The 27265-nt window shown below is 42.6% G+C and overlaps 1 protein-coding gene across 4 annotated transcripts in view; it reads left to right on the top strand.

The window, feature by feature from the left end:
* stxbp5a (syntaxin binding protein 5a (tomosyn)) overlaps positions 1 to 27265 on the top strand; it is a gene marked incomplete at both ends in the record, with an annotated part of 135966 nt that overhangs the window by 59045 nt on the left and 49656 nt on the right. For all 4 annotated transcript variants that reach the window (XM_080790842.1, XM_080790843.1, XM_080790844.1 and 1 more), the window contains one exon: positions 16609 to 16743. In XM_080790842.1, the coding sequence (XP_080646968.1) occupies positions 16609 to 16743 (135 nt within the window). The remainder of the gene's footprint in view (positions 1 to 16608; positions 16744 to 27265) is intronic.

A 27265-nucleotide genomic window follows, 5' to 3' on the forward strand; every position in this document is an offset into this window, starting at 1 on the left:
CGAGCTATGAGCTTGTAGATCTGCTATTTCTCAATAGCTAAATCATAACATAATGCTAACACCAAAAGGGGTTCCCACCCATAATGGCTCAAGTGGTTAAACTAACAGTGTGTGTATAGAAGATTTGTCAGGCTGTGCCGAGGCCAGGGCAAACATTTCCTCTGTCAACAGAAGGACAGCCTTGGGAGTGCTGTCGCAACAATAGTCTAACAAAACGGCACAGAATGAAAGAAAAACTGTTGTTGTCAAACCGAACGAAACCCCCTTAACCCATTTTGGCGTTTAAACATTATATTATAATTTAGCTATTGAAAAATAGCAGATCTACAAGCTACAAGCTACAAGCTTGTAGCTCTGCAATTTTTGAAAAATCGTGAAAATATTTATTTCAGAAAACTGGAGGATTTAGAAGATTTTTTTTCCGAGGTCAGGCCTAAAGAAACCTGCAACCGCATTCATCATGCAGATAAATGGTCTTAAAGGCAAAGTTTGTCAAATTGAGGTGTGTCTTCTGGTCAAACACAGTACATGTAGTAGAAAGCATCGTACAGTACATACTACATACTGCAGAAATACACTTAATTACTGCTACATGTAGAGCTAGCTACATCAGCTAGCAGTCTACATCTTTATATGTTTACTATTACTACTGATGGGAGACAGATGACACACTATTGCACTGTCGAACATCACGGTCATGGCAACAAAATACACCTTTGCATCCAATTTACTGACAGTCTGCAACCTTGTTGTTTTGATCGTTATCTCTGACCTGCCAGGACTTATTCATCATCCTTGATGTTTTCCCTTCTCACCCTGCATCGTCGTCGTGCACGCATAACGTACTACTGAGCCGCACGTGTTGCAGAATGCGGGCCGCATTCCAACAGTCTGCAGAGAATGATGCCTCCGCCGTGTCCTCGCCTTCCATCTATCTCACTCCACCGCTCAGAAAAGGGAGCTGATGGGAGAAAGCAAAACCCTTTAAGTATCTGCTTGGATCAGATCACGGGTATACACTGGAGAGAGGAAAGAGGAGAGAATGGAAGGTTGGAGTCTCACGAAAAAAGAAAATAATTGTTTGTAGGAGGGGGAGGGGGAGGGGGGGGGGGAGGGGGGCTGGGAGCGATGCCAGGGAGCGATGAGTCAGTCTGTGAGCCGAGAGGAAAAGAAGATGAAGGGACACAGAGAGAGGTAGAATAAATTGTTGCCTAGTCATACAGCCTGCCATGGGGGTGTGGTTGCCTCCTAGCCATGGAAACAGGCACTGCAGATATTATTATGGATGTCACCCCGCTGAGGCACAGGGCAATGTGACTGCCATAATGAGGCATGGGGTGGCGGTTATAGTGTCCAGTCAGTCACACCTACACCCACCTCACTGTCCAGTCCCCCCTCCACCCACCCACGTCACGCTGTTTAACACAACAAACAGAATGACCGCCTCCCTCCTTCTTTGGCTCATTGGGTTCCAGAAGGTCTCACGCTGCTGGTCCACCGGGGCCTGTCCTGATTATGTTTGGGTCAGACAACTTTTTCTTTAGCCTCTCCCGGTCAAACACGTTGGTCTGAGACAGTGTTGTTTTTTGGCGGCACATTTAGATTATAGTTTTATAGTCGACTAAATTGTATTTTGGCAGGCCTTTGATGCTGTTGTAATGACCGTTTTTACACTTGCTGAAAATAGCCGATCTATTTCAGCATACAACTAATTGTAAAAGGACTTATACTGGTTCTCTTGTCCACTAGTCCCTTCCTAACAACCTTATACTGGATCTCTTGTCCACTAGTCCCTTCCCTTCCTAACAACCTTTATACTGGATCTCTTGTCCACTAGTCCCTTCCTAACAACCTTTATACTGGATCTCTTGTCCACTAGTCCCTTATACTGGATCTCTTGTCCACTAGTCCCTTCCTAACAACCCATATCTCAAATATATGCTGCTGAAGGTGCTTTCATTGTCCCTTGTTTTAGTAGTGACTCGTGCAGAGACACATGGGTCGGTGTGTGTCTGTGTGTGTTTTAGTAGTGACTCGTGCAGAGACACATGGGTCGGTGTGTGTCTGTGTGTGTTTTAGTAGTGACTCGTGCAGAGACACATGGGTCGATGTGTGTCTGTGTTGGTCTGTCTGTGAGAGAGATATAGAAGAGAAATGGTGGTTGTCTGGCTTCCCTGATGAGGACCCTTGTCTCCTTTGCTTGCTCTGTCTTCCTTCCTCTCTCCTTTTCCCTTTTTTGCTCCCTTGCTTTAGCATCCTCTTTTGTTTTCCTCGCGCCCCCTTCCCTCATTACAGTACAGTATGCTATCCATGTCTTAAGGCAACATACTGTAAGTGGGCAATTTTGTCAATATAGATATAGCCCTCAGTGGTTTTGTTCCTCAAACTCTGTTTGATTTTCTACCATTCGACCATTCCCCACCAATCCTGCAGTCTGTATCTGCCGTCTGCATTGCAGTTCGACCTGATTCGCATTGACATTATTTGATTAGCGTCAGGCGAGCATATCGTATTTGATGAATGATTAACCCTCATTCAACTGGGCGAATGGACTAAAAATACATTGTTATTCACAACAACAGCCCGGGGGAACAGGGAGCCGGCCAGTTCTGCCACAATGTTATACCGCTAAGCTTTTCCCAGCTGGAACTGACATTCAAACTGTCAGTGTTGTGGTCACACGTAGCCTAGTGGTCACAATAGAAATGTTAATGTAACTCTGTTACATTAATCTCAATTTGGTTCTATGTATGTACATATTACTGTAAGTACACTCTCAGAGTTACTGTACAAATGGATAAATCAACACAAAGGGCCATTCACACTGATCACTGTAACTATAACAAATATGGTTATGTTGCTGTTGCTGCGGTCAGAATCGTCGTAGCCTAAGAGACGTGATATCTTGACATATCGGTTTAATATTCACATGCTCATTCTCAGTTAGGTTATTTTTATTAAGCTGCATATATTACAGCTCTCGGAAACCCATTTGGACATTGATGATGACCTTTCTGTAGCTACAGAGACAGATGAGGTTTGACAAGCAGATAAGGATAGGATAAGGAATACCTCAAATCAAATCAAATCAAATCACCTTTATTTATAAAGCACATTTAAAAACAATTTCCATTGTACGTAAGTGCTCTACAGATAGAGAGAACACAGCAACAGAAAATGACAGACAACGAAAGCACAATTATAAGCAAACTATTAAAAAAAATCAAACAACATACTGTTTAAGAACACAAACAATGCTTGGGAGTAAAACAGGGTTTTAAGTCTGGATTTAAAAACGTCAATGGAGGGGGAGGTTCTGATGGAGATGGGGATATGGTGTTCCACAACATAAGCAGACATTGTGAGTTCAAATCTCAGACTGAGAAGACTGAGAAGTATCTTTGTTATTTAGGTTTGTGCAGGCTCTAATCTTAAATGGAAGAGCATGCAATAGAACTAGCTGAGGATGAACCATATGTATGCAGAGATTGTGAGTTTGAAACTCAGACCAAGAAGTCTCTTGGTTTAAAAAAAAAAGGATGATATTTTTGTACGTATGAAACAACTCAAACAACCATGAAATCAAACCTGGTGTGATTTTAAACTAAACCGATTCAACCACCTCACAAAAGAAAACTAAAACGTTAAATATCCCAATACATCATACCAGTGTCTTCTCTCTTCTGCTTTTTGAGTTATCTATGTTGAAGAAAGTGCACATTAACATTCACACTCACATTTCCATTTCAACAGTAAAGTCACATCAGACAATGAGCGGGAGCTGTCGGTAGCAAAAAGTTGGTCTTGAACAAAGTTGACAGTCTGTGCTGGAGGCTTACGGCAGGGGAACAGCTTCTCCTGAGAGAGCAATGAGCTTTTGATGGGGGAGATGAAGGAATGACACGGTGGAAGGAGTCTCAGAGTCTCTAACCCATTTGGCCCCGAGATCAGATTCTAAAAAAAATGTCTTCTATACATCCTGACAGTTTTCTGAAAAAGCTATGTCAGTCGAGCTTTTAGATCTGCTATTTTTCAATAGCTGAAGCGTAACAGAATGCTAGCACCAAAAGGGGTTCCCGGCCAAAATGGGCTAAAGCAGGTAAACCGTGTGCTTCTGCACGTCCTGCCAGCGACAGATACAATTGTGCCGTTACGAATAACGACAACAGCAACGTGATCACATCACACACGTCACACACACACCCCGTTATCCCCAGTGATATGACCTTCATTCCCAATTGATATTATCCATCGATGGCTATCGGCTAATAAAATGTGGGGTGTGTGTGTGTGTGTGTGTGTGTGTGTGTGTGTGTGTGTGTGTGTGTGTGTGTGTGTGTGTGTGTGTGTGTGTGTGTGTGTGTGTGTGTGTGTGTGTGTGTGTGTGTGTGTGTGTGTGTGTGTGTGTGTGTGTGTGTGTGTGTGTGTGTGTGTGCGTTTGTTCCTCCGTCATAATGGGGACACATGCTTGTTTACACAGTCACCTACAGAGGACCTCAAACAGTATGGGGACAAATGTGTAGGTCCCCATAACACAAATCATTCAGGAGGTAGGGGAGAGGTTGCTGATGTGTCTGGTGTAATTTTTTTAGCAAGTCCCATAAAACATGTTTTCATGTTCATGAACACACACACACAGTTCATGACAAGTGTGTTAATAATGGGGACATCCCCCAGCAGGCGATAGTTGGTACTGCAGTGTGTGTGTGAGAGTGTGTGTGAGAACACAAAAACACTACTAGCCAATCACAGATCAGAGATTTACATAAGTTTACATAAGCTCAAACCAGCGTTACGGGGACCGTAGCTAAGTTTGATCAACTGAACACATTTTGAATGGTGCACTACATTACAGGAGTTTTCACTGGGGGGGTCTCTCTGTACAGTACAGTACAGTACAGTACAGTACAGTACAGTACAGTACAGTACAGTACAGTACAGTACAGTGGAATGTAGTACAGTACAGTACAGTACAGTACAGTACAGTACAGTACAGTACAGTACAGTACAGTACAGTACAGTAGATAACAGTACTGTACAGTACATTACAGTACAGTGGAATACAGTACAGTACAGTATTGCCAAAATATGTATAGAGTCAATTTGTATTGGTGTTGGGGAGGGGGGCGGGGCGGGGGTCACGAGACATGGTCAAAGCATTGCCTGGGGGTCCCCAGCCAAAACACATTGAAGAACACAAGATCACCCCTGTCAATGATTAATATGGCGCAATGTGATTATAAGTGTAATAATGTAATAAGAGTAATAGTGTAATAAGTGCAATAGTGAAATAATTGTAATAAGTGCAATAGTGAAATAATTGTAATAAGTGTATTAGTGGAATAAGAGTAATAGTGTAATAGTATAATAAGTGTAATAGTCTATCACGTGTAGTAGAGTAATAAGTGTAATAGAGGGATAGTGTAATAGGCTAATAAGTGTAATAGTAGAATAGCGTAATAGTGTAATAATTGTAATAGTGTAATAAGTGTAATAGTGTATTAAGTGTAATATAGTAATTGTAATAAGTGTACTAGTGTAATAGCATAATATGTGTTATAGTGTAAAAAGTGTACTAGTGTAATAGCATAATATGTGTTATAGTGTAAAAAGTGTACTAGTGTAATAGCATAATATGTGTTATAGCGTAAACAGTGTACTAGTGTAATAGTGTAATAATTTAATATGTGTAATAGTGTAATAGTAAGTGTAATGGTACAGTACAGTACAGTACAGTACAGTACAGTACAGTACATACCAGTGGAGTGCAGTACAGTGGAATGTAGTACAGTACAGTACAGTACAGTACAGTACAGTGGATAACAGTACAGTACAGTACAGTACAGTACAGTACAGTACAGTACAGTACAGTACAGTACAGTACAGTACAGTACAGTGGATAACAGAACAGAACAGTACAGTACAGTACAGTGGATAACAGTACAGTACAGTACAGTACAGTACAGTACAGCGTATTACAGTACAGTATATAACAGTGCAGTACAGTGGATAGCAGTACAGTGGATAACAGTACAGTGCAGTGCAGTACAGTACAGTGCAGTGCAGTGGAGTGGAGGGCAGTGCAGCGCAGCACAGTACAGTACAGTGGAGTGCACATTCGACCTCACATTCCGACCACTGTCTTGTGCAGAGATATGTCAGGACTGTTCAAAGCAGCTTTTTCAGAGTGCGTTAAAGTCGCCCATGTAGACAGTGAAACGAAACATTGTCATATTTAATAATACCATTAATTTAATACTATTGTATACTTGATACTAAAAACCATCTACTTAATTTGCAATTGATGAGCCTACATTGCAACCGGATTTAGCAAAAGGACATAGATCAGAATGTACCAAAATAGCGTTAACTTATTATTTTTGTCCATCTGTACTGTGCAAGCTTTATTGATTATCCTTGGGAAATTCAGGTGCCATACATATTGATATCAATGTTGATACATATTCCTAAATAGTCGCTTCCCTGCATGTTGTGGTGGGGTTGGTGACTAGCAGGTTCAGGAAAGTATAAGACAAAGTATAAGGGTAATAAACAGAGGAAGAACATAATTATGCAAGGAGAAGAGAAACCTCACCTCAAGTCTCTTTGCTGTGAGACATCTTACCAGGTGAAAATTTGAGCTACAACCATGGAAACTGACTGGCCATGGCGGACTAAGGTGAGGACATGTTCTCAAACATATAAGCCTGACTTACTTATTTATATTCAAAGTGAGATTGTTGCAGTAGAGGAAATGTAATCCAAATCTTTGTAGTTGTGCTCTAGAGAGGTTTGTGGAGAGGTTTTCAGCAACACAGCATGCCTTTTCCACTTGTACCCCACTTTTATTTAAATGTCCTAATCAGTGTAACATAAGTAGGCCTCACGTGGTCCCTGTGTTGCACATTAGCATGGGGTCCCCAATATGCATGTTTTAAGATGTGTGTGTATTTATGCAAGCTTGTAGGCAGAATAATTGAAACTTCAGAATACATGTATTTATATGTCCCCATGATGCACATTAGCTTAAAGTGTGTTATATATATCACAAAAAAGTGTGTTATAAATACCTACTATCTAACAAAATGGTATATTGGACTACATCAGGATGTTGTAATACTAGTAACATTATCTTACATGAGTCATTTCGAAACTTTCAATAAGTGCATTCAACATTGATAGTCAAGTGCACTACTTTCACATGCCTACATCTTGTCTTTTAAATATTCAATGAATCTTATTCTAAACAGATGTTGAATGGCATACCTGCAACATTCCTTTACTGGGGCTTATCAGGCTTAACATTATGGTAATGTTTTGGGCCAGGCCAAGCCTTGGGCTGGACCAGTTCGGGTCCAGGCTTTAATTGTCAGGCCCGTTGAGAACTCTAACAGCATGTATGTTCCCTTGACGCACATTGGCCTAAAGTAAAGGGCATTAAAAGTCTAAATATTGTACATCACATAACTGAAAGTGTGTACTGAATACCTACTGTCCAACATCATTTGTTTCTTTTAATGTCCTAATATCTAGTAATATCAGTTTAACAAGTGCACCTCACGGGGTCCCCAAAATGCATGTTTTTAGATGTGTGTATTTATGCAAGATAGTAGGCGGAATAATTTAAACTTCAGAAGACATATATGTCCCCATGATGCACATTAGCACGGGGTCCCCAATATGCATGTTTTAAGATGTGTGTGTGTGTGTGTGTTTATGCAAGCTTGAAGGCAAAATAATTTAAACTTCAGAAGAGATGTCCCCATGATGCACATTTAGCACAGAGTCCCCAATATGCATGTTTTAAGATGTGTGTGTGTGTGTGTGTGTGTGTATTTATGCAAGCTTGAAGGCAAGATAATTTAAACTTCAGAATACATGTGTGTGTGTATTTATATGTCCCCATGATGCACATTAGCTTAAAGTGTGTTATATATATCACAAAACTGAAAGTGTGTTCTAAATACCTACTATCTAACAAAATGGTATATTGGACTACATCAGGATGTTGTAATACTAGTAACATTATCTTACATGAGTCATTTCGAACTCGCTTTTATCCAAATAAACTTTCAAAGTGCATTCAACATTGATAGTCAAGTGCACTACTTTCACATGCCTACGTCTTGTCTTTTAAATATTCAATGAATCTTATTCTAACCAGATGTTGAATGACATGCCTGCAACATTCCTTTACTGGGGCTTATCAGGCTTAACATTATGGTAATGTTTTGGGCCAGGCCAAGCCTTGGGCTGGACCAGTTCGGGTCCAGGCTTTAATTGTCAGGCCCGTTGAGAACTCTAACAGCATGCATGTTCCCTTGACGCACATTGGCCTAAAGTAAAGGGCATTAAAAGTCTAAATATTGTACATCACATAACTGAAAGTGTGTACTGAATACCTACTGTCCAACATCATTTGTTTCTTTTAATGTCCTAATGTCTAGTAATATCAGTTTAACAAGTACACCTCACGGGGTCCCCAAAATGCATGTTTTTAGAGGTGTGTATTTATGCAAGATAGTAGGCGGAATAATTTAAACTTCAGAAGACATATATGTCCCCATGATGCACATTAGCACGGGGTCCCCGATATGCATGTTTTAAGATGTTTGTGTGTGTGTGTGTTTATGCAAGCTTGAAGGCAAAATAATTTAAACTTCAGAAGAGATGTCCCCATGATGCACATTTAGCACAGAGTCCCCAATATGCATGTTTTAAGATGTGTGTGTGTGTGTGTGTGTGTGTATTTATGCAAGCTTGAAGGCAAGATAATTTAAACTTCAGAATACATGTGTGTGTGTATTTATATGTCCCCATGATGCACATTAGCTTAAAGTGTGTTATATATATCACAAAACTGAAAGTGTGTTCTAAATACCTACTATCTAACAAAATGGTATATTGGACTACATCAGGATGTTGTAATACTAGTAACATTATCTTACATGAGTCATTTCGAACTCGCTTTTATCCAAATAAACTTTCAAAGTGCATTCAACATTGATAGTCAAGTGCACTACTTTCACATGCCTACGTCTTGTCTTTTAAATATTCAATGAATCTTATTCTAACCAGATGTTGAATGACATGCCTGCAACATTCCTTTACTGGGGCTTATCAGGCTTAACATTATGGTAATGTTTTGGGCCAGGCCAAGCCTTGGGCTGGACCAGTTCGGGTCCAGGCTTTAATTGTCAGGCCCGTTGAGAACTCTAACAGCATGCATGTTCCCTTGACGCACATTGGCCTAAAGTAAAGGGCATTAAAAGTCTAAATATTGTACATCACATAACTGAAAGTGTGTACTGAATACCTACTGTCCAACATCATTTGTTTCTTTTAATGTCCTAATGTCTAGTAATATCAGTTTAACAAGTACACCTCACGGGGTCCCCAAAATGCATGTTTTTAGAGGTGTGTATTTATGCAAGATAGTAGGCGGAATAATTTAAACTTCAGAAGACATATATGTCCCCATGATGCACATTAGCACGGGGTCCCCGATATGCATGTTTTAAGATGTTTGTGTGTGTGTGTGTGTGTGTGTTTATGCAAGCTTGAAGGCAAAATAATTTAAACTTCAGAAGAGATGTCCCCATGATGCACATTTAGCACAGAGTCCCCAATATGCATGTTTTAAGATGTGTGTGTGTGTGTGTATTTATGCAAGCTTGAAGGCAAAATAATTTAAACTTCAGAATACATGTGTGTGTATTTATATGTCCCCATGATGCACATTAGCTTAAAGTGTGTTATATATATCACAAAACTGAAAGTGTGTTCTAAATACCTACTATCTAACAAAATGGTATATTGGACTACATCAGGATGTTGTAATACTAGTAACATTATCTTACATGAGTCATTTCGAACTCGCTTTTATCCAAAGAAACTTTCAATAAGTGCATTCAACATTGATAGTCAAGTGCACTACTTTCACATGCCTACGTCTTGTCTTTTAAATATTCAATGAATCTTATTCTAACCAGATGTTGAATGACATGCCTGCAACATTCCTTTACTGGGGCTTATCAGGCTTAACATTATGGTAATGTTTTGGGCCAGGCCAAGCCTTGGGCTGGACCAGTTCGGGTCCAGGCTTTAATTGTCAGGCCCGTTAAAAACTCTAACAGCATGTATGTTCCCGTGACGCACATTGGCCTAAAGTAAAGGGCATTAAAAGTCTAAATATTGTAGATCACATAACTAAAAGTGTGTACTGAATACCTACTGTCCAACATAATTAGTTTATTTTATTGTCCTAATGTCTAGTAATATCATGTACACCTCACGGGGTCCCCAAAACGCATGTTTTATGGTGTGTGTGTGTATTTACGCAAGCTAATAATTCAAACTTCAGTAGACATTTATGTCCCCATCATGCACATTAACATGGGGTCCCCAAAAGGCATGTTTTAAGTTGTGGATATGTGTGTGTATTTAAGCAAGCTTGTACCCTGAATAAATTAAACTTCAGAAGACGTCTGTCCCCGTCATGCATTTTAGCCTAAATTGTATTAAAAGTCTTCATAGACCACATACAAAATGTGTTTGAATGCCTACTGTCCAACATACTGGTGTATTGGACTAAATCAGGATGTTGAAATACTAGTGATATTATTAAACGTACAATAAGTGAATTCAACAACAGTAGTCAAGGGTACTACCTTCACATGCCTACCTCTTGTCTAAAATATTCAATGAATCTTATTCTTCACAGATGTTCTACGACGTGTGTGTATGTGTGCACCAGGGGATGGAGCCTGCCCCACAGACACGCATGGCTCCAGCAAACCACCACAAAGAGTTCACTGACTCAACTGACAAATTACTGTGCTTACCAAGCACCAAGACGTTAAGGTATCTATTCAGTTCATCTGAAGACAGTGAACAAGAAGATCCTCTTTCACCAAAGTTGAGGAGGACCAAAAGCTTTCATGGCTCTGATGAACTCTTTGATTCAACTCCAGACAGTGAACAAGATGATGTTATTTCATCACAGTTGAGGACCAAAAGCTTTGATGACTCTGAAATATTGTATTCAACACCAGACAGTGGAGAGGAATATGTCCCAAACTCCAGTGAGCACAGTGCCTCAGAATGTAGTGACTCAATCCCTATAATAAAGAAAGCTCATCGAGAGGAATATGTCCCAAACAACAGTGAGCACAGTGCCTCAGATTGTAGTGACTCTATTCTAGGGATTAAAGAAATGAAGAAAGCTCATCAAGAAAGATCAATCACTGGAGACGATGATGATGCGTAACTTATTAACGTTTGGAAAAATATTATTTTGTTTTGAATCAAGGATGTTGCTCTATCAAATAAATCATGGCATAACATTATAATGGGCTGTATTCCTTGTGAATACATTACATGCATGTTGCATTCTAAATTGGAGACTTTCTACAAAATTTGGGACCCTTATTTGAATCATATTGGAACCACACTGTCTGCCACGATACTTGGAGGTTTTCCATACCAACCTTAGATATCTTATATGCCAGCATTCTTCCCTAGTGGGTGCTCTGCTTTGGGTGGGGGCTTGTCTGCCCTTTGGGTATGGGGGAATGGTCGCCCGGGCAGGGGTCTCGATGCGTTGCATCGGGGCCGCTTCTTGGGGCGGTGGCCCTGCCGCCTGGAGAGGTGGCGGTTGTCGCCTTTGAGTGGAGCATGCATGGGTCTGCTCTTGTTGTAATGATTTGGTGCCTATGATAACTATTGTCTGCCTTTTTAATATATGTATTAATGTACTGTATGGAGGTATTCCCTGATAGGGAGTCTATAAAAATTTGAAAGTCACTTATGTCATTATGTCATTATGGTTCATTGTCCTTGTCATGTCTTTGTATATTCAATCTTTTTATTTATAATAGTGTTGTGCCTGAGCTGTTTTTGTTTTTGTTTTCTTTTGTTTGTTATTATGTTCTTGTTGTGTAATGTCTGTTTGTCTTTAAAAAAACAATAAATATACTTTATAAAAAAGAAAAAAGCATTTTTTTCCTACTATGTTTACCTTATTCTTTCCATCCACACACACACCACACCATGTTCCACACATCCATCACCACCACACCACTGATCACTGACTCCACACCTCATAGTTGTCCTCTTTAAGTTGTAATGTTAAGGCCTGCATAATAAATACAGTTTCTTACACTGTTGCTCTGTCTCCTGCATCCCAATGTTTGACATGGCCAAGAGCCAGCTATGACAAATGGTCAGCTATTTTTCAATAGCTGACATTAAAAAGAATGGTAGCAGTGAAAAGCTAAGGTGATGTGTCACGCGTTCTTAATGGTTTAAGTAAAACATTCAGGTCATATACATGTCTGTTGAGTTCCTGAAAATAGACAGTTGATATTGCCCTACGTTATTATGGCCAATACATCTTGTCTGTTTTTTTATTCATTACAAAAGGATCTACATGCATACATCATTCAGTGCATTTAATGTTCAAAACAATTATATTGTAAAGATAATGTCAAGTATCAATCCAGTAAAATCTAGTGAACATATTATATGCTCTTTCCTCAAAGCATCCAGTGCCCAGCTGTCTTCTCTAGCCTCTCCTGTGAGACAGACTCAGACAGTTTGAGGGTTATGTTACAGGGTCCACTCTGAATCTGTAAGTCTGTATCTGTACGCCAAGCTTCCTGCATAAAATTCAGTATGAAACTGATTAGATGTCCCCAGGACAGTCCCCATTTTGGTGTAAAAAAAACAGGTGTGTGATTTATGCAAATTAAGTCCCCACAATCGACGGATTAATATAGGTCCCCAAGATGCATGGTCAGGACAAGTCTGTGAAATTACTTCATCCAATCTAGAATCTGAGGTGATAGTTGTGTTAAAGATTTTTTTTTTAACTTACCTGATTTTTTTCAGGCCTGTGGGACCACTGGAAAGTGGTGTCCCCAAGAGTGATGGCCCTGCTGTTGGTTCCCACACTTCATGGAAACCAACATGTGTGTGTGTGTGTGTGTGTGTGTGTGTGTGTGTGTGTGTGTGTGTGTGTGTGTGTGTGTGTGTGTGTGTGTAGTGTGACTCACCATGAGAAGCCAGACTCCACAGTCTGTTGGAGCTCCTGGTTGTACACAGTTCTGCAGGCTTATACGGGATGCAGAACGTGAAGAATACTATATATACTTACTGTATACAGGTCCATTTCTACAAGCAGTTGGTCAGTGGTTGTGATGTGATGTGAGAGGGTCTCTGTCGGTTGTGCAATCAGAATATACTTTTTCTCCCCGTTATCCTTGTCACATACGTATAGGCCACGCCCATTTATGCCAGAATACATGCATGTGTCATTTTGTGTTTTCTTCAAAGCACACTGCGGGCCTCTTTGCGACGTTCTCGGCCGAAGAGTACTCGTTATACTTTTAGGTTGGCAGTTGCCATTAACGGTTCTGCGAACGATTCGTTTTTTTTCCCTCGTCTGCGTTCATTTTGGCCACACCTCTGATTGGGCTCAGGTGTGTGCATGTGTGCATGTTTGGTGTAAATCACGTTGATAAATGAGGCCCCACTTTGTGCTCAACTCAAATAATTTGATCGAGACGTATGAGAGATTTCTCAGATCCCGTTCCGTTTTGCCTTCCGAAGTTTTGCAGGCTCTGGCGGAGACCTGTGCTCAGAGAGGAGCACACTTTTCTAGTTTTGTCTTTCTTTGCTGCAAACCTGTGTGCAAACCTGCAGAAAATGGAGATGGAGAATCGGAGCTACAGTATATGCATGGTGCTGTTTCCCACTCGTTTTGAATGAGTCATTGTCTCTAGCCTTAGAGGCAGTGTGTGTGTGTGTGTGTGTGTGTGTGTGTGTGTGTGTGTGTGTGTGTGTGTGTGTGTGTGTGTGTGTGTGTGTGTGTGTGTGTGTGTGTGTGTGTGTGTGTGTGTGTGTGTGTGTGTGTGTGTGTGTGTGTGTGTGGGAGACTGTCATCTTAAACCATTTTGAGCGGGACCCCCTTTTGGTGGGGTTATTATGTTATGTTATGCTTTAGCTATTTAAAAATAGCAGATCTACAAGCTCATAGCGCGCCACTGAGTGGCGCGCTACGAGCTTGTAGGTCTGCTATTTTTTGAAAAATCGAAGAACGACTGACATAGAAACATAGCTTTTTCAGAAAACTGTCATTTTCAAACAGACGTTTTTAGAATCTGATCTCAGAGAATGGGTTAAAGCCAATGTGTTTGGCCCTGCATGCTACCTGTGTGTGTGTGTGTGTGTGTGTGTGTGTGTGTGTGTGTGTGTGTGTGTGTGTGTGTGTGTGTGTGTGTGTGTGTGTGTGTGTGTGCGTGTGCGCATGCGTTTGTGCACAACTGCACAAATGTGCATGTCTCCAATCCAAACCACCTTCTTTTCGCTGCCCTGCAAGACATGCTGAAACCAGACCTAATCTGATAGGCAGCCTTGCTGGAAGGTTCATGGTTCTTTTAATAAGTGAGGTGCTGACTACACTTTGTCCTGTACCGTACAGCCCTATAGCATGTTGAAACTGTACCGTACAGCCCTATAGCATGTTGAAACTGACACCTACACCACAGTCCCAGTAGTACCAGTCGGCACATTCGTGGCCAATGGAACTTAGCTTAGGTCGATTATTTCTCATTTATATTTCAATCTTAATTAGTAAATAAGTGGGTGCATGTCCCTTCCATATCCTTGTGTGCGTGCGTGCGTGCGTGTGTGTGTGTGCGTGCGCGCGTGCATTGACACCCCTCCCCCCTCCCTGTTCGTAATGAATTCCACAGCCATTGTTCTTGAACCCGCCGTGCTGATTCTAGAGATGACTTTGAAGTGACCTTGAAGTTCAGTCACGACTCGGATTTCAAAGGTGGTGGATAATTACACCCCGGATAGAGGAACGGATGGATGGATGCTTGGGTGGGCGTATATGGACGGATGTACAGTATAATATGGACGGATGTACTGTACGGACGGATGTACGGAGCACCTGATAAGACGGGTGATGAGATGATGAATGGACTAGCGACACAGCTGAGGAAGGGAGAGTTTTATGGCCCCTCATTAAACACCTCCGTCTCCAGGATGGATGGAAGGGAAGAAAGGAAGGAAAGGACGGAAGTGTGATGAAAGGGGAGTTATGATGTGAGCAGTCAGCACAGACATGTCCCTCAGGTGCAGCTTTTTGAGAGAAGGTCTTGTCTTTGAGTGACTGAAACCCCAACTAGATTCTGACCCCACTCCCACTCCTACTACTACTACTACTGCCTTCGGCTGCTTTCCCAAACTTTTATTCAAACGATTGAATAAATCTCAATGTCATGCATATTAATTTGACTCTGTAATAATGTATAACGTCAAGAGCGACGTGTGAGTTGTGCCTGCACCTGGATTTACTCTTGCCCCCCCCCCCCCCCATGGGAAAGAGATTTGCACCATTTTATGCTAACATTTACATGAGCATATGGGAACAGACAGCACTAGAAAAATGCAGACTTAAACCGACACATTACTATAGATTTCTGGATGATGTATTTGGAATATGGGAACATAGCAAAGAAAAATTACAGGAATTTATTGATGTTTTAAATAGCCATCATAGATCCATAACGATAAAATATGTGACACACACAGAAAGGTTTGCCTTTCTTGATGTAACAATCTTCAAGGGCCCAAACTTTAACACAAATGGGAAACTAGACTTAAAAGTATTCTTTAAGGAAACAGACACTCACGCCCTATTACAGCAAGCTAAAATAAATCAACACACCAGCACGCCAGGGACCAGAATACTTCAAACCCAAACCATTAGTAAAAAATAGAACCACAAAACGCGTGTTAGAGATTTAACAACAAATAACAGCCAGAACCAGCAACTGCATTTACTTAATCACATGTGAAAAATGTGGTTTACAATATGTCGGAGAAACGGGTAAAACAATAGGTACTAGGCTGGGACAACACAGATGCAATATTAACAATGCCAAAAAGACAACCACTAGATTTGTGCAACATTTCATGCGCTGGACTTCAACACAATCCCAACTGGACAGTAGGACAAAGACGTTTTAATGAAAAACAGTGGATTAAAAACCTCAACACGGATTTTCCTGGAGGCTTAAACATGCCTATAATAAGATCTTGAACACAACAAAACTTAAACTCAGGATTAAACTGGAGAAATCTAAAAGTGATTGGATCAGACTTCCTTCGGATACATGGCGAATGCATTTATTCCGTGCACAGTGCACTGAAGTTAATTCCCCCCCATATCTCCTTTTCTCGCACACTTTTTGAGTCCATTTCCTCCAGCCGTGCCTCTATAGTAGTCGAACCCATTTTGGGTGGGAACCCCTTTTGGTGTTTTAAACTATTATGTTATAATTTAGCTATTGAAAAATAGCAGATCTACAAGCTCATAGCGCGCCACCGAGTGGCGTGCTACGAGCTTGTAGGTCTGCTATTTTTGAAAAATCGTAAAAATGTGGCGCAAATCTTTCAATCAGTATTCTTTCAAAGTGAATGTTTTTAACTCTAAATGGGCTAACCCAGTTATCCTCTCTCGCTCTCTCTCTGTCTCTCTCTCTCTCTCTCTGTCTCTCTCTGTGTCTCTCTCTGTCTCTCTCTCTCTCTCTCCAGGATAACGTTCTGCCACGTGCCCTTCCAGAGCAAGTGGCTGTACATCGGCACCGAACGGGGGAACATCCACATCGTCAACGTGGAGTCGTTCACGCTCTCAGGCTACGTCATCATGTGGAACAAAGCCATCGAACTGTGAGTGTTTGCCTCGCCGTCGCAACGCAGCCCACCCGTCAACAACACCCACGCTAAAACCCCCCCCCCCCGCGCGCGGTACAGTATACAGTGCTTCGCATTCGTGGCTATTGTTCTCCAAAAGGGCTGTGAGGGTATTCCAGCTGTGTTGTATATACGTACTGTAATTGTCCATTCCCTCCCTCCCGTGCAATGTGGATGGATCCTTCATTCCCCAGCATGCGTTTGAACTTTGAAGCCATCTTGGTCTTACATCATATTACCCGGGCTCTGAATATGACATAATAACGGAAAAGGTCACGCAGATTTAATCCCCGACAACAGTGTGTCTGCCCGCATAGGCATCGCCGCTTCGGATTAGAGCTGTCGGCTAAATGGCTCAAAATGATTCATGGAGTGACAACCCCCCCCCCCACCAATATTTGTCCTTTTCTTGAGACCACCTCTTTGCGGCACAGAGCACAAGATCTTGTAGACTCGTCTCACGGAGCATTTGCGAGGGGACGAGAGCGATTTGTGACGGTGAATCATAACGCTATATATACGTGTCACGGGCGGCCATTGTACTGTAGTTGAAAGCTAATGAGATTAAGAGAAGAATCATCAGTCGGTTCAACACTTTCTCTCTCCGTCCGCACAGCGTCTTGACTCCTGCAGGTATACCGAGGGAGACTGTCTCTGGAGACACCGGGCCGTTTGGCTTCGGATGTGTCAGGAGTTTGACGGCCTCCGTTTTGGTGCCCTATACCGACCGCCGCGACTTAAATTATTCACTGGAGCATTTTGCTGCACTCTATCCCACGGCTGTGTGTGTGTGTGTGTGTGTGTGTGTGTGTGTGTGTGTGTGTGTGTGTGTGTGTGTGTGTGCGTGTGCGCAGGTGTCTGCCGAGATCAGTGTACGGTACACACAGACGTCTGGTCTTGACAGGGCTGGAGGATATCGAAAACTGAGAGAGAGAGAGAGAGAGAGAGAGAGAGAGAGTGCGTGCGTGCGTGAGAGGAAGGGAGCCCAGGGAAGGGAGAAAGTCTCTGTGAGGAATAAAAAGGAGGAAAGGAGCAGAGGGTTGAAGAGAACAGAATGACAGAGAGCAGGCTTTTTTCTTTCTTTGCCCCGGAGGAGAAACCCGCATGCACCGAGGAGTAGTGATAAAAATGATGCAGGGTGATGACAGCAAGTAAATGCAGGTATATACCAGGGAAGGCATAGAGAGAGCCTTCCACTTAATCCATTCTGACCGGGAACCCATTTTGGTGTTAGCATCATGTTATGCTTTAGCTATTGAAAAATAGCAGATCTACAAGCTCATAGCGCGCCACCGAGTGGCGCGCTACGAGCTTGTAGGTCTGCTATTTTTGAAAAATCGAAGAGCGACTGACATTTTTAGAATCTGATCTCAGGTCAGAATGGGTTAATTAGACCAGTGTGTGTCCTAGTGGAAACCTCGTATGAATCTGATCTCAGGTCAGAATGGGTTAAAGCTAAAGTGGAAGGACAAGAAAAGGGATGCGGGGAAATAGTGGCGGCACACGAGAGAAGTGGGGAACGGAGAGGCAGTCCCAGAAAGAGTATATATATATATGGTTGCTCTTTGCCTATACTAGAGAAAGAACAAAATGAAACGCTCGCACACTGAGGGCTCCAATGTGACAGATGCTTATTTCTTTTATTGCACCAGACTTATCTGTGCGGCGCTTGGAGCGCACAAGGCTCTTCTCCAGACTATAAAGTGTGGTCTATTTTAGTCTGGAGAAGAGGCCTTGTGCTCGAAACAGCCTGCTGGGCCCCCGTTGAGTGTCGTATAGCACTCGTTACCTCCATGCTCAAATCCTATCTCCTATATTGCTCTTCTCTCCTAGTTCCTCTCGAGTCTCAGAGATACTCGAGTCTCAAAGATGCTCAAGTCATTATCCACCCCTTTAAGCCCCCTGCCCATCTATCCCCCTCTATCTCACTGTCTCTCTCTCTCTCTCTCGCTCTCTCTCTCTCTCTCTCTCTCTCTCTCTCTCTCTCTCTCTCTCTCTCTCTCTCTCTCTCTCTCCTCTCTCTCTCTCTATATGTCACTGTCTCTCTCTTTCCCTTTCCACCAAAAGAACTTTCACGGAACTGCATGGCGGCCATTTTTCGGTTCCAGTTCCGAATCAACTTTTAAGGTTCTGATTTCGGCACCAATTCATTTCCAGTGGAAACACTCTGAACTGGTTCAATATTAGTCGGGGGAAAATATCTGCACCGGTTCAACCCCTCTCTCTCTCTCTCTCTCTCTCTCTCTCTCTCCCTCTCTCCCTCTCTCTCTCCCCCCACACCCCAGACGACGGTAGTGTTTTGGTCCCGCTGTCATCCTCCATATTGTAGATATGCAGGTTGCGTATGTGTGGAAATGGGTTTTCCATATCTTATTTGTCCAGGCCCGCGCTAAAACAGTCACACATTAGCTCTGAACCAAATTGTTTCTTATACAGCTGGCTGTTGTAGTTGGAATCGATTCTTGCATCAGCTACAGAAGCGTTGTGTGTGTGTGTGTGCGTGCGTGCGTGCGTGGGTGCACCGACTGCACTCACATACGCATGAGCTCTTGTTAATCCATGTACATAAATGTGTCTTTCTTTGATGGAGTCCCGAGGTCTCCATCTCCTTCTCCCTTCCTCCATCTTTCCTTTCTCCCTGGCTGTCTCATGCATCCCCGCTGGCCAGCAGAGGGGATGATGTGTGTACCCTAGTATCTTGCCATGTTGCTCTTGATGCTGTCATCATCAGAAGTAGACGGTTAAGTGGGTGGGCTCAGACAATGGTTAACAATAGGACCCATTATTTCACACACCACTTCAGTTGCATGCTATTCTACGTACGGACGCACACACACACACGCGCACACACACGCACGCACATGCTCCAACTCAGGATTCCGCAGAAGGTTGTATTGCAGTGGAGAACAGCATACTGGAGTGTGGAGTGTGGAGCCTGGAGGAGCAGTGTGAGTAATTCAACATGAGACCGTTCCACTTATTTCCCCCAATCACTTCCTCTCTCACACACAGTCGGAACGCCTCACCTGCGTCCCGGCTTGTACAGTCAAACACTCTGTGTCAATTGAACTCTTGAGAGTATACGAGTGTGTGTGTGTGTGTGTGTGTGTGTGTGTGTGTGTGTGTGTGTGTGTGTGTGTGTGTGTGTCTATTAACATTGCTACTGTGTAAATTGACAGTTGATTCAGTTCTGTGAAACAGCAATTTGCACGAATTATTTGAAGCACACCTACACAATACTGATGCAGTCACGGCTAGGGTTTGCTTCACAGAACAATACGCTGCATGCTAATGTGCTCTATATAGACTTACAGCGTATTTCATTCTTTAAAGAACCCACTGCACCTGTTAAACCTCCCTGAATATGCTTAGTGTCAACAGCCCCCAGTCAAGCCACCCCGTTCATTGGAACAAACAAACGACAGTAGTGCTGTAGTACTCCAGTCCTACTCGTCTCCAGTCCGGTCTCCAGTCCACATTTTCATTTACACTAGTCTCTCTCGTCTCGGTCTCTGTCTTAATTTGACTTGGACTTGATTTGGTGTGTGGGGGACTCTTCCCCCACACACGGACACACACACACACACACACACACACACACACACACACACACACAGAGCATGAACATGCACACTCCACACAGAAAGGCCCTTTCGCCAGCCCCGCCTCGGGTATATGGGCACTGATGACGTGGAGGAGAGAACGCGCCCACAGCGTCCCCAGCGGGAATCGAACCAAAGGCGTTCTATAGCTGTGAGGCGACAGCACTACCGACTGTGCCACCGTGCCCCCATTATACCCATATTATGAGGAGCCAATTCACATTAACACTGTAAGATTATTAATGTAAAGAATGTGGTCTCGACTTGGACTCGCTTCAGTTAGAAACTACAACACTAAGCGACAGTATGAATGACCCCATTCCTGTCTATTCTACACGGTTAAATCCTCAGTATTATTTTACCAATTTATAAATCTGAAAGTGTGCAAACGTAAACCAAAAGGGGTTAAAGGACACTTTCAGAGTTAAACTGAGAGAAAATATCTGCAAAAAAGCAAAAAGGCCAGCACGGCTCAATAATGTAACAGAAATGAAGAAGTATAGCCAGCACACAATGCATGTCCTTTTTCACCTCACCTGGTTTATTTACCTCTCATATATGGACAGACGTTTCGACCCGATAGGATAGGCCTTCAAAGGACATGTATTTGTGTGCTGGCTACTTGGCACTTCTTCATTTCTGTTACACTTCCAGAGTTAAACTAACTACTGTGTATTCCATTCTGTGTCCCTGGGGCCCTGCTATGTAGGGACAAACCATGCACTGTAGCAGTGGCCTCCGGGCAGCGCTGGCTCGGGCTTGGTCGGAGCATAGCGCACAGCACAGCACAGCACAGTACAGCGCGTTCGCGTGACTCACACACCTCAGTTCCCGAGCCACTGTACCGGAAAGATTAATGAACGCGCTCACACACACAAACTAAAAATATCTAGCCTACTGTAATGGAAGGGAGCGCAGTGTACTACCTGGTGCTCCGGGCAGTAAGGCCGTGTCATGGAAGGCCAGTGGAAGATGGTTTACCCACAGATAGGGTGACGAATGAGGGGGGGAAACGCACCTTATGGTGGCCCTGAGGAACGACAGCGATGTCTAAGGTGGGGGTTTTTCAAAGTGGGGGCCACGGCCAGATTGATTGGAAACGAAAAACGCTATAAATGTTGAGAAAATGTCTCTCGTGGCTGTTATGAACCACCAAACAGCCGACCTACAAGCTCGTAGGAGCTTGTAGATCTGCTATTTTTCAATAGCTAAAGTATAACATACTGTATACTTTAGAATATATAAATGAAATGCTTAGTTAAAACGCCAAAAGGGGGTTCCCGTCCCAGAATGGGTTAAATTGTGGTCCTATTACTGTATATCATATTGGTCCGAAACGGACGATGCAATATTTAGAAAGTACTTAATTTGTTCTTATCGGTCCATAAGCATAAGAAAGGTGTTTTCTGTGATGTCTCACTTGACACTCAGCAGGATAGCATCGAATTCATGTGAGCATATTTAAAATAGTATACTGTAAAGTGCCACAGATGTTACCCGACCGTATACCGTCCTCATAACCTTTAATACTGTCTGTGCCTTAAATAACTTCGCTGTATTTCCTCGTTTACATCGAGGCTCAACACCTGCTTCGCCACAACTTCTTGCACAGACGTGGCTCAATGAAACGGAAGCGATTGAAATGCCTCTTTATTGAACAATGTGGTGTGATACGGCCGGGTAATATCTGTGGGTTTTATGTTAGCAGTTTTCTGAAAAACTTTTCTTTGTTCTTTGTTCTTTGTTTCTTTGCTGCGGACCGCCATCGGAAAATCTGTTCTTCCAGGGACCCCCCAGAAGCAAAGATTTGAGAATATATATAAAAATATTAAAAAAAAAATTAAATTATTTTTCAATAGCTAAAGTATTACATAATGCTTAAAACACCAAAAGAGGTTCCCGTCCCGAATGGGTTACACCCTTTAACATTTTGCATGAAGGAGAAGTACACAGAATTCAAGTGTCCATGGCTCTCCGAGATACATAAGTTAATGTCCGAAATCCATAAAGGAATTCTCTGACATATAGCCTTGCGTGGCCATACAATATCACACTGCCGATGGGCCATTTTCTTTTGCAGTGGCAGATTGGACTGGAAAGCAGCCTATATCTCTGACCCAGTGCTGGTGGTCCAAGGCTAGGTTATAATGACTTCACAATAGCTTTGGGTTTATGGTAGCGTAAGTGTCGTCGAGGTTAGACGCATTGCTGCCGTTTAGGGTTTGAATGTACACTTCAGTCTATGGAAAGATGGCGATGGTCTCTTCACGAGTACTAGACGCGTGTGTGTGCGTGTGTGTGTGTGTGTGTGTGTGTGTGTGTGCGGTCGTGCATGCATGCATGTGTGTGCGCATGCATGTGTGTGTGTGTGTTTTGAGCTAATGTACTGTATGTTTGCTGGCCACAGAGCAGTAGTGAGAAGTGGGGCAAGTGGAGGAATGTTGAAATGTTAATGTTAGCACACATTATGACACATACTGTACTGTGTAGTTCATGTGAACGGGTTTGCCTAAAAGGCACTGCTGTTCTCTCTCTCTCTCTCTCTCTCTCTCTCTCTCTCTCTCTCTCTCTCTCTCTTTCTCTCTCTCTCTCTCTCTCTCCTGCCTCTCCCCACCCTCTCCCATTTAACACAGTATCCCCAGGCCAGCGTGAATACACATTTGTGCATTGTCATGATGGGACAGGTGTGTGTGTGTGTGTGCGTGCGTTCACATATATACTGTATGCACGTGTCCTGCATACCACAGATACAGGCCTCAGGGCTTTCGGCTGACACTGCAGTGGATGTTTTGGGGGTGTAAAAATCAGTCATTACGACGGCATCAAGGCCCCGCCAAAACACATTTTGTTCGACTAAATTAACTGTAGATTTAGTCGACTGAAATCTTGTGACATTTAGTCGACTAAAACGAGACTAAAACACTAAAACATTCCAGGTGACTAAAATGTGACTGAAACCTAAATGAAAACTATTCAAGAGACTGTGACTAAAACTGGCTGGAACCTGCTTTTTTTTTGGTCCAATCTGAACTCTCAAGGGGACTCTCAGTCAGTCTTCAGCAGCCATAACACTCGTCAGGGTCACGCGTGACACACCGGCAGCGACGCCAAAACAAAGACTTTCATTTCGACGGGAAAATAACAGATCGACAAAGCTCACAGCGGCACGAGACACATCGCGTTGTGAGCTTGTCGATCGGAAACTTTTTCAGCGAAACGAAAGCGTTCATTCACACCACTGCTACTGTGGACACTTAAAACAAACACACACACACACACACACACACACACACACAATCCACTTGGCGTGACACGAGAACACCTGTGGTATTGGCGTGTTGCTAGGGGTGTTGTTGAAGTTGTGTTGCTGGGTGACATCGTCATGGTGACTGCTACTCAGCTGCCTCAGAGCTGAGACTGGGTTGCCCGCGGTGACACCAACTGTGCTGAGCTTCACCGCGCACGTGTGTGTGCGTGTGTGTGTGTGTGTGTGTGTGTGTGTGTGCGTTCCGGTGCGTTGACTGAATGTGGAAGCTAATGCTTGGGCTGTCACTGTGTATGCGTTTGTAATGTGTATGTATGTGTGTCTATGTTTATATAGATCAGGGGTGCCCACACTTTTATATAGCGGCCCTGGCATTACATATGGGACAAATGCACTTGGAATAGGAAATAGAGGGGGAGAAATCTAATAGTTAGGGGGGGTTTTTTGTATTTAATTTGTAATGCTATACAGACATTTGTGCACAGCCACACTGTTGAAAACAAAATATTGCATTGTGAGTTTGAGCTTACTTACAGGCCCCTTTTGTCAATCAATCAAGTCACCTTTGACTCAAGTGGCAGATTCCAAAAATAGCTTTTGATATATTTTAATTCAATATTATTTAGGGACATGTCCCTGTGTGTGTGTGTGTGTGTGTGTGTGTGTGTGTGTGTGTGTGTGTGTGTGTGTGTGTGCGCACAACGCGTGTGCAGGCACAGTGCACATGTTTATATTGATGTACTGTATGTATATCTGTGTGTGTGTGTCTGTCTCCTTGAGCAAGGTGAAGGCTAGCCGTGGGGTGTGTCCATGTGCTGTAAAGATGCTGTCAAGTACACCATCAAGTACACCCTGGAACATTGTGTGAGCGTGCGTGCGTGCATATACTATACTGTACTGTACTGTATGGAACTGTGTATATACTGTACAGTATGTATATACCAGTGATTCTCAGGCCGTGGGCCTTGAGAATATTGTAATCGATGTGAGGCAATGAATCATTGCCAAACACTGTCTGAGATTCTAAAGATAGTATGACATGCATGGCTTTTTACATGTTATTTTTTTGTGGCTTTCGCCTTTATTTTATATTTTTTTATGGAGGGACAGAGAGTAGGCTGACAGGAAATGGGGAGAGAGATGGGGGAGAAATTACATGCAGTAAAGGCCGTCGGGATCGGGAGTCGAACCCGCGGCACACTGCCAGACTGGATTACCAGCCAAGGTGCCTGGACCGCTGAGCCACGGCCCATGCATGGCTTTTTAAGATGACGTCATATGGCAGCCAAGTCAATGGGGTTTAGAGAAATAATGATGTAAATCGTCTATGGACTTTTGTTTAGGGCCGTAAATGACGACATATGGCCAATATAAATACATATTGTGCCCCTCACTTCACACAAGTGTGATTTAAAATAAAAGATTATGTAGGCTAAAACAAAAATGACATGGCATGTTTTTTCTTAAAAACCTTGATATATAGCAAACCGATAAATAGCAAATTATACTAAGTCGGTTCCATCGATCCAACCCAGAACACATTCAATGGATTGATTGATTGATTGATTGATTGATTGATTGATTGATTGATAGATTGATTATAACGCACGCGGACGCTTATGAGTTCCAGAACAGGTTGAGAACCGCTGACTTTATGCTTTGTTGTCTGGATATCAATTACTTCTACAAAAGGATTTTCCTCCATTACTAGATTTGACAAAGCGCTCTTGTGCTGCACACAGCGGGTCAGGTGTTTTCATGAGAAAATAATTGTTGAAATGAATACGCTACAGATTGTGTTTATTGGTATATCCGTGTACATACTGTACTGTATGTCTGTATACACAATACAGGGAGGAACTCACAGTGGTGTAAAGTGTGTAATGTACTCAAGGACTGTACTGAGGTACGTATGTGTACTTTAATTGTAACCGAGTTATTTATATGTTGCAGTATTGATACTTTTAAGTAGAAAAGAAATCACACGCGTGTGAAGAGAGGGGTGCTCTCATCATCGTACGTCATCGTACATCATCTCATTCCGGCCAATCACAATTTGCATCCTCACTTCTCCTCAAGTCTTCAATGTTTGTGTTCACACAAACACTCACAAATGGCCATTCGATTTCAATGGCATTTAATGTTTGTGTTAGGACAATGTTTGTGTTTACACACACACCCTCAAAGCTGGACATAGGACGGGCTAGCGCCCCTCAAAAATGTGGGTACGTTTTCCAACACTGGGAACTCAACACAACCACATAGGCTATACACATAACCATTTTGATTGTCTCTGCAAAATGCTGAGTCTTTAGTGGGCATAGGTTAATTCTTACACGAGCACATTTAGCAAATACACTCTACTATTGCCACGCTAGGTGGCAGCAGAGTGTAGGTAATCCTTTCCAGGCTTATTTCCCTATTATTTCCGCGTTACCAGCCTGGAGACCACCATTGTAAGGATCGGCTATCATTAGCATTAGCTCACGCTGTTTACCTTTTGTCGGGAGCGATAGGCGAGACAAAATCACAAATGACATCCGAACCTAGATGCAGAGTTATGAGGCATTGAAAATCCTCCTTTGACTTGAGGTAAATGGGGGCTGTGTGCATAAATCCTGGTGCCTGGGGTGACGGTGGCGTTGCCTAGCATATATGGCGTAAACAGGGGGGGTACAAACATGTTCATACTTAGCAGATAACGTCCCATAGCTGGGGGGTACGAACATATTCGTACTTAGCAGAGAAAGAATTAAGGAGCTGTTGTTTTGTGTGTGCACCGTGCGTGTGTATTTGTTTGTGAATGGAAGCATAATAGGCTCATTTTGGGAGCCTATAGCTGCACTCTGCCCAGCCTCTTCTCAGTTGCCATGGAGATGACTCTTTCCCATTCTGAATGTTTGTGTGGAGTTTGCAGTGGTGGAAAGCAACCAAGTACATTTACTTAAGCGCGGCAATTTTGCGGTATTTTTACTTTTCTTGAGTATTTCCAATTTCCAGTACGCTTTTACTTAATATTGTACTTTTACTCCACTACAATTATTTGAAAGTTTAGTTAATAGTTACTTTGTAGATTTTGAGTAATTTAAAAAAATATATGCATTAAGTGTTGCGATGCGACACATTGTGAGCTTGTAGATCTGCTATTTTCAAAAGATTGTTATACATTTGAGAACTTGAAACGGGACATTCTGCATAATGAGTAGTTTTACTTTTGGTACTTTAATTACTTTTTAATGGCAATACTTTTGTACTTTTCCTCAAGTACATTTTGAATTCTGGACTTATAACGGAGTATTTCTATATTGCAGTATTGATACTTTTCCTTAAGCGAAACATGTGAGTACTTTTCCAACACGGTTTTATTTTTAAGGTGCTTCTAACGAGCAACCAAAGCATAATATAGCCAGGCTATACCAATGAACGAAATGAGACAAGACAAACAATCAACACTATTCGGGCTATGAGGAAAGTGTGCGCGAGTGTTTTGTCATTAACGCAATGACAAGCAGAAGAAAGTGTGATTTATCATCTACGGAGAACACCTTTCCAGTTATACTGTAGATCAATGGGCCGCGTACATGTCTGTGTCAATATACATAGATGGATAGCCGAATAGATACTGTTTTTG

Source organism: Protomyctophum bolini (assembly GCF_963924005.1).
Source record: "Protomyctophum bolini genome assembly, chromosome: 19".
Taxonomy (NCBI): domain Eukaryota; kingdom Metazoa; phylum Chordata; class Actinopteri; order Myctophiformes; family Myctophidae; genus Protomyctophum; species Protomyctophum bolini.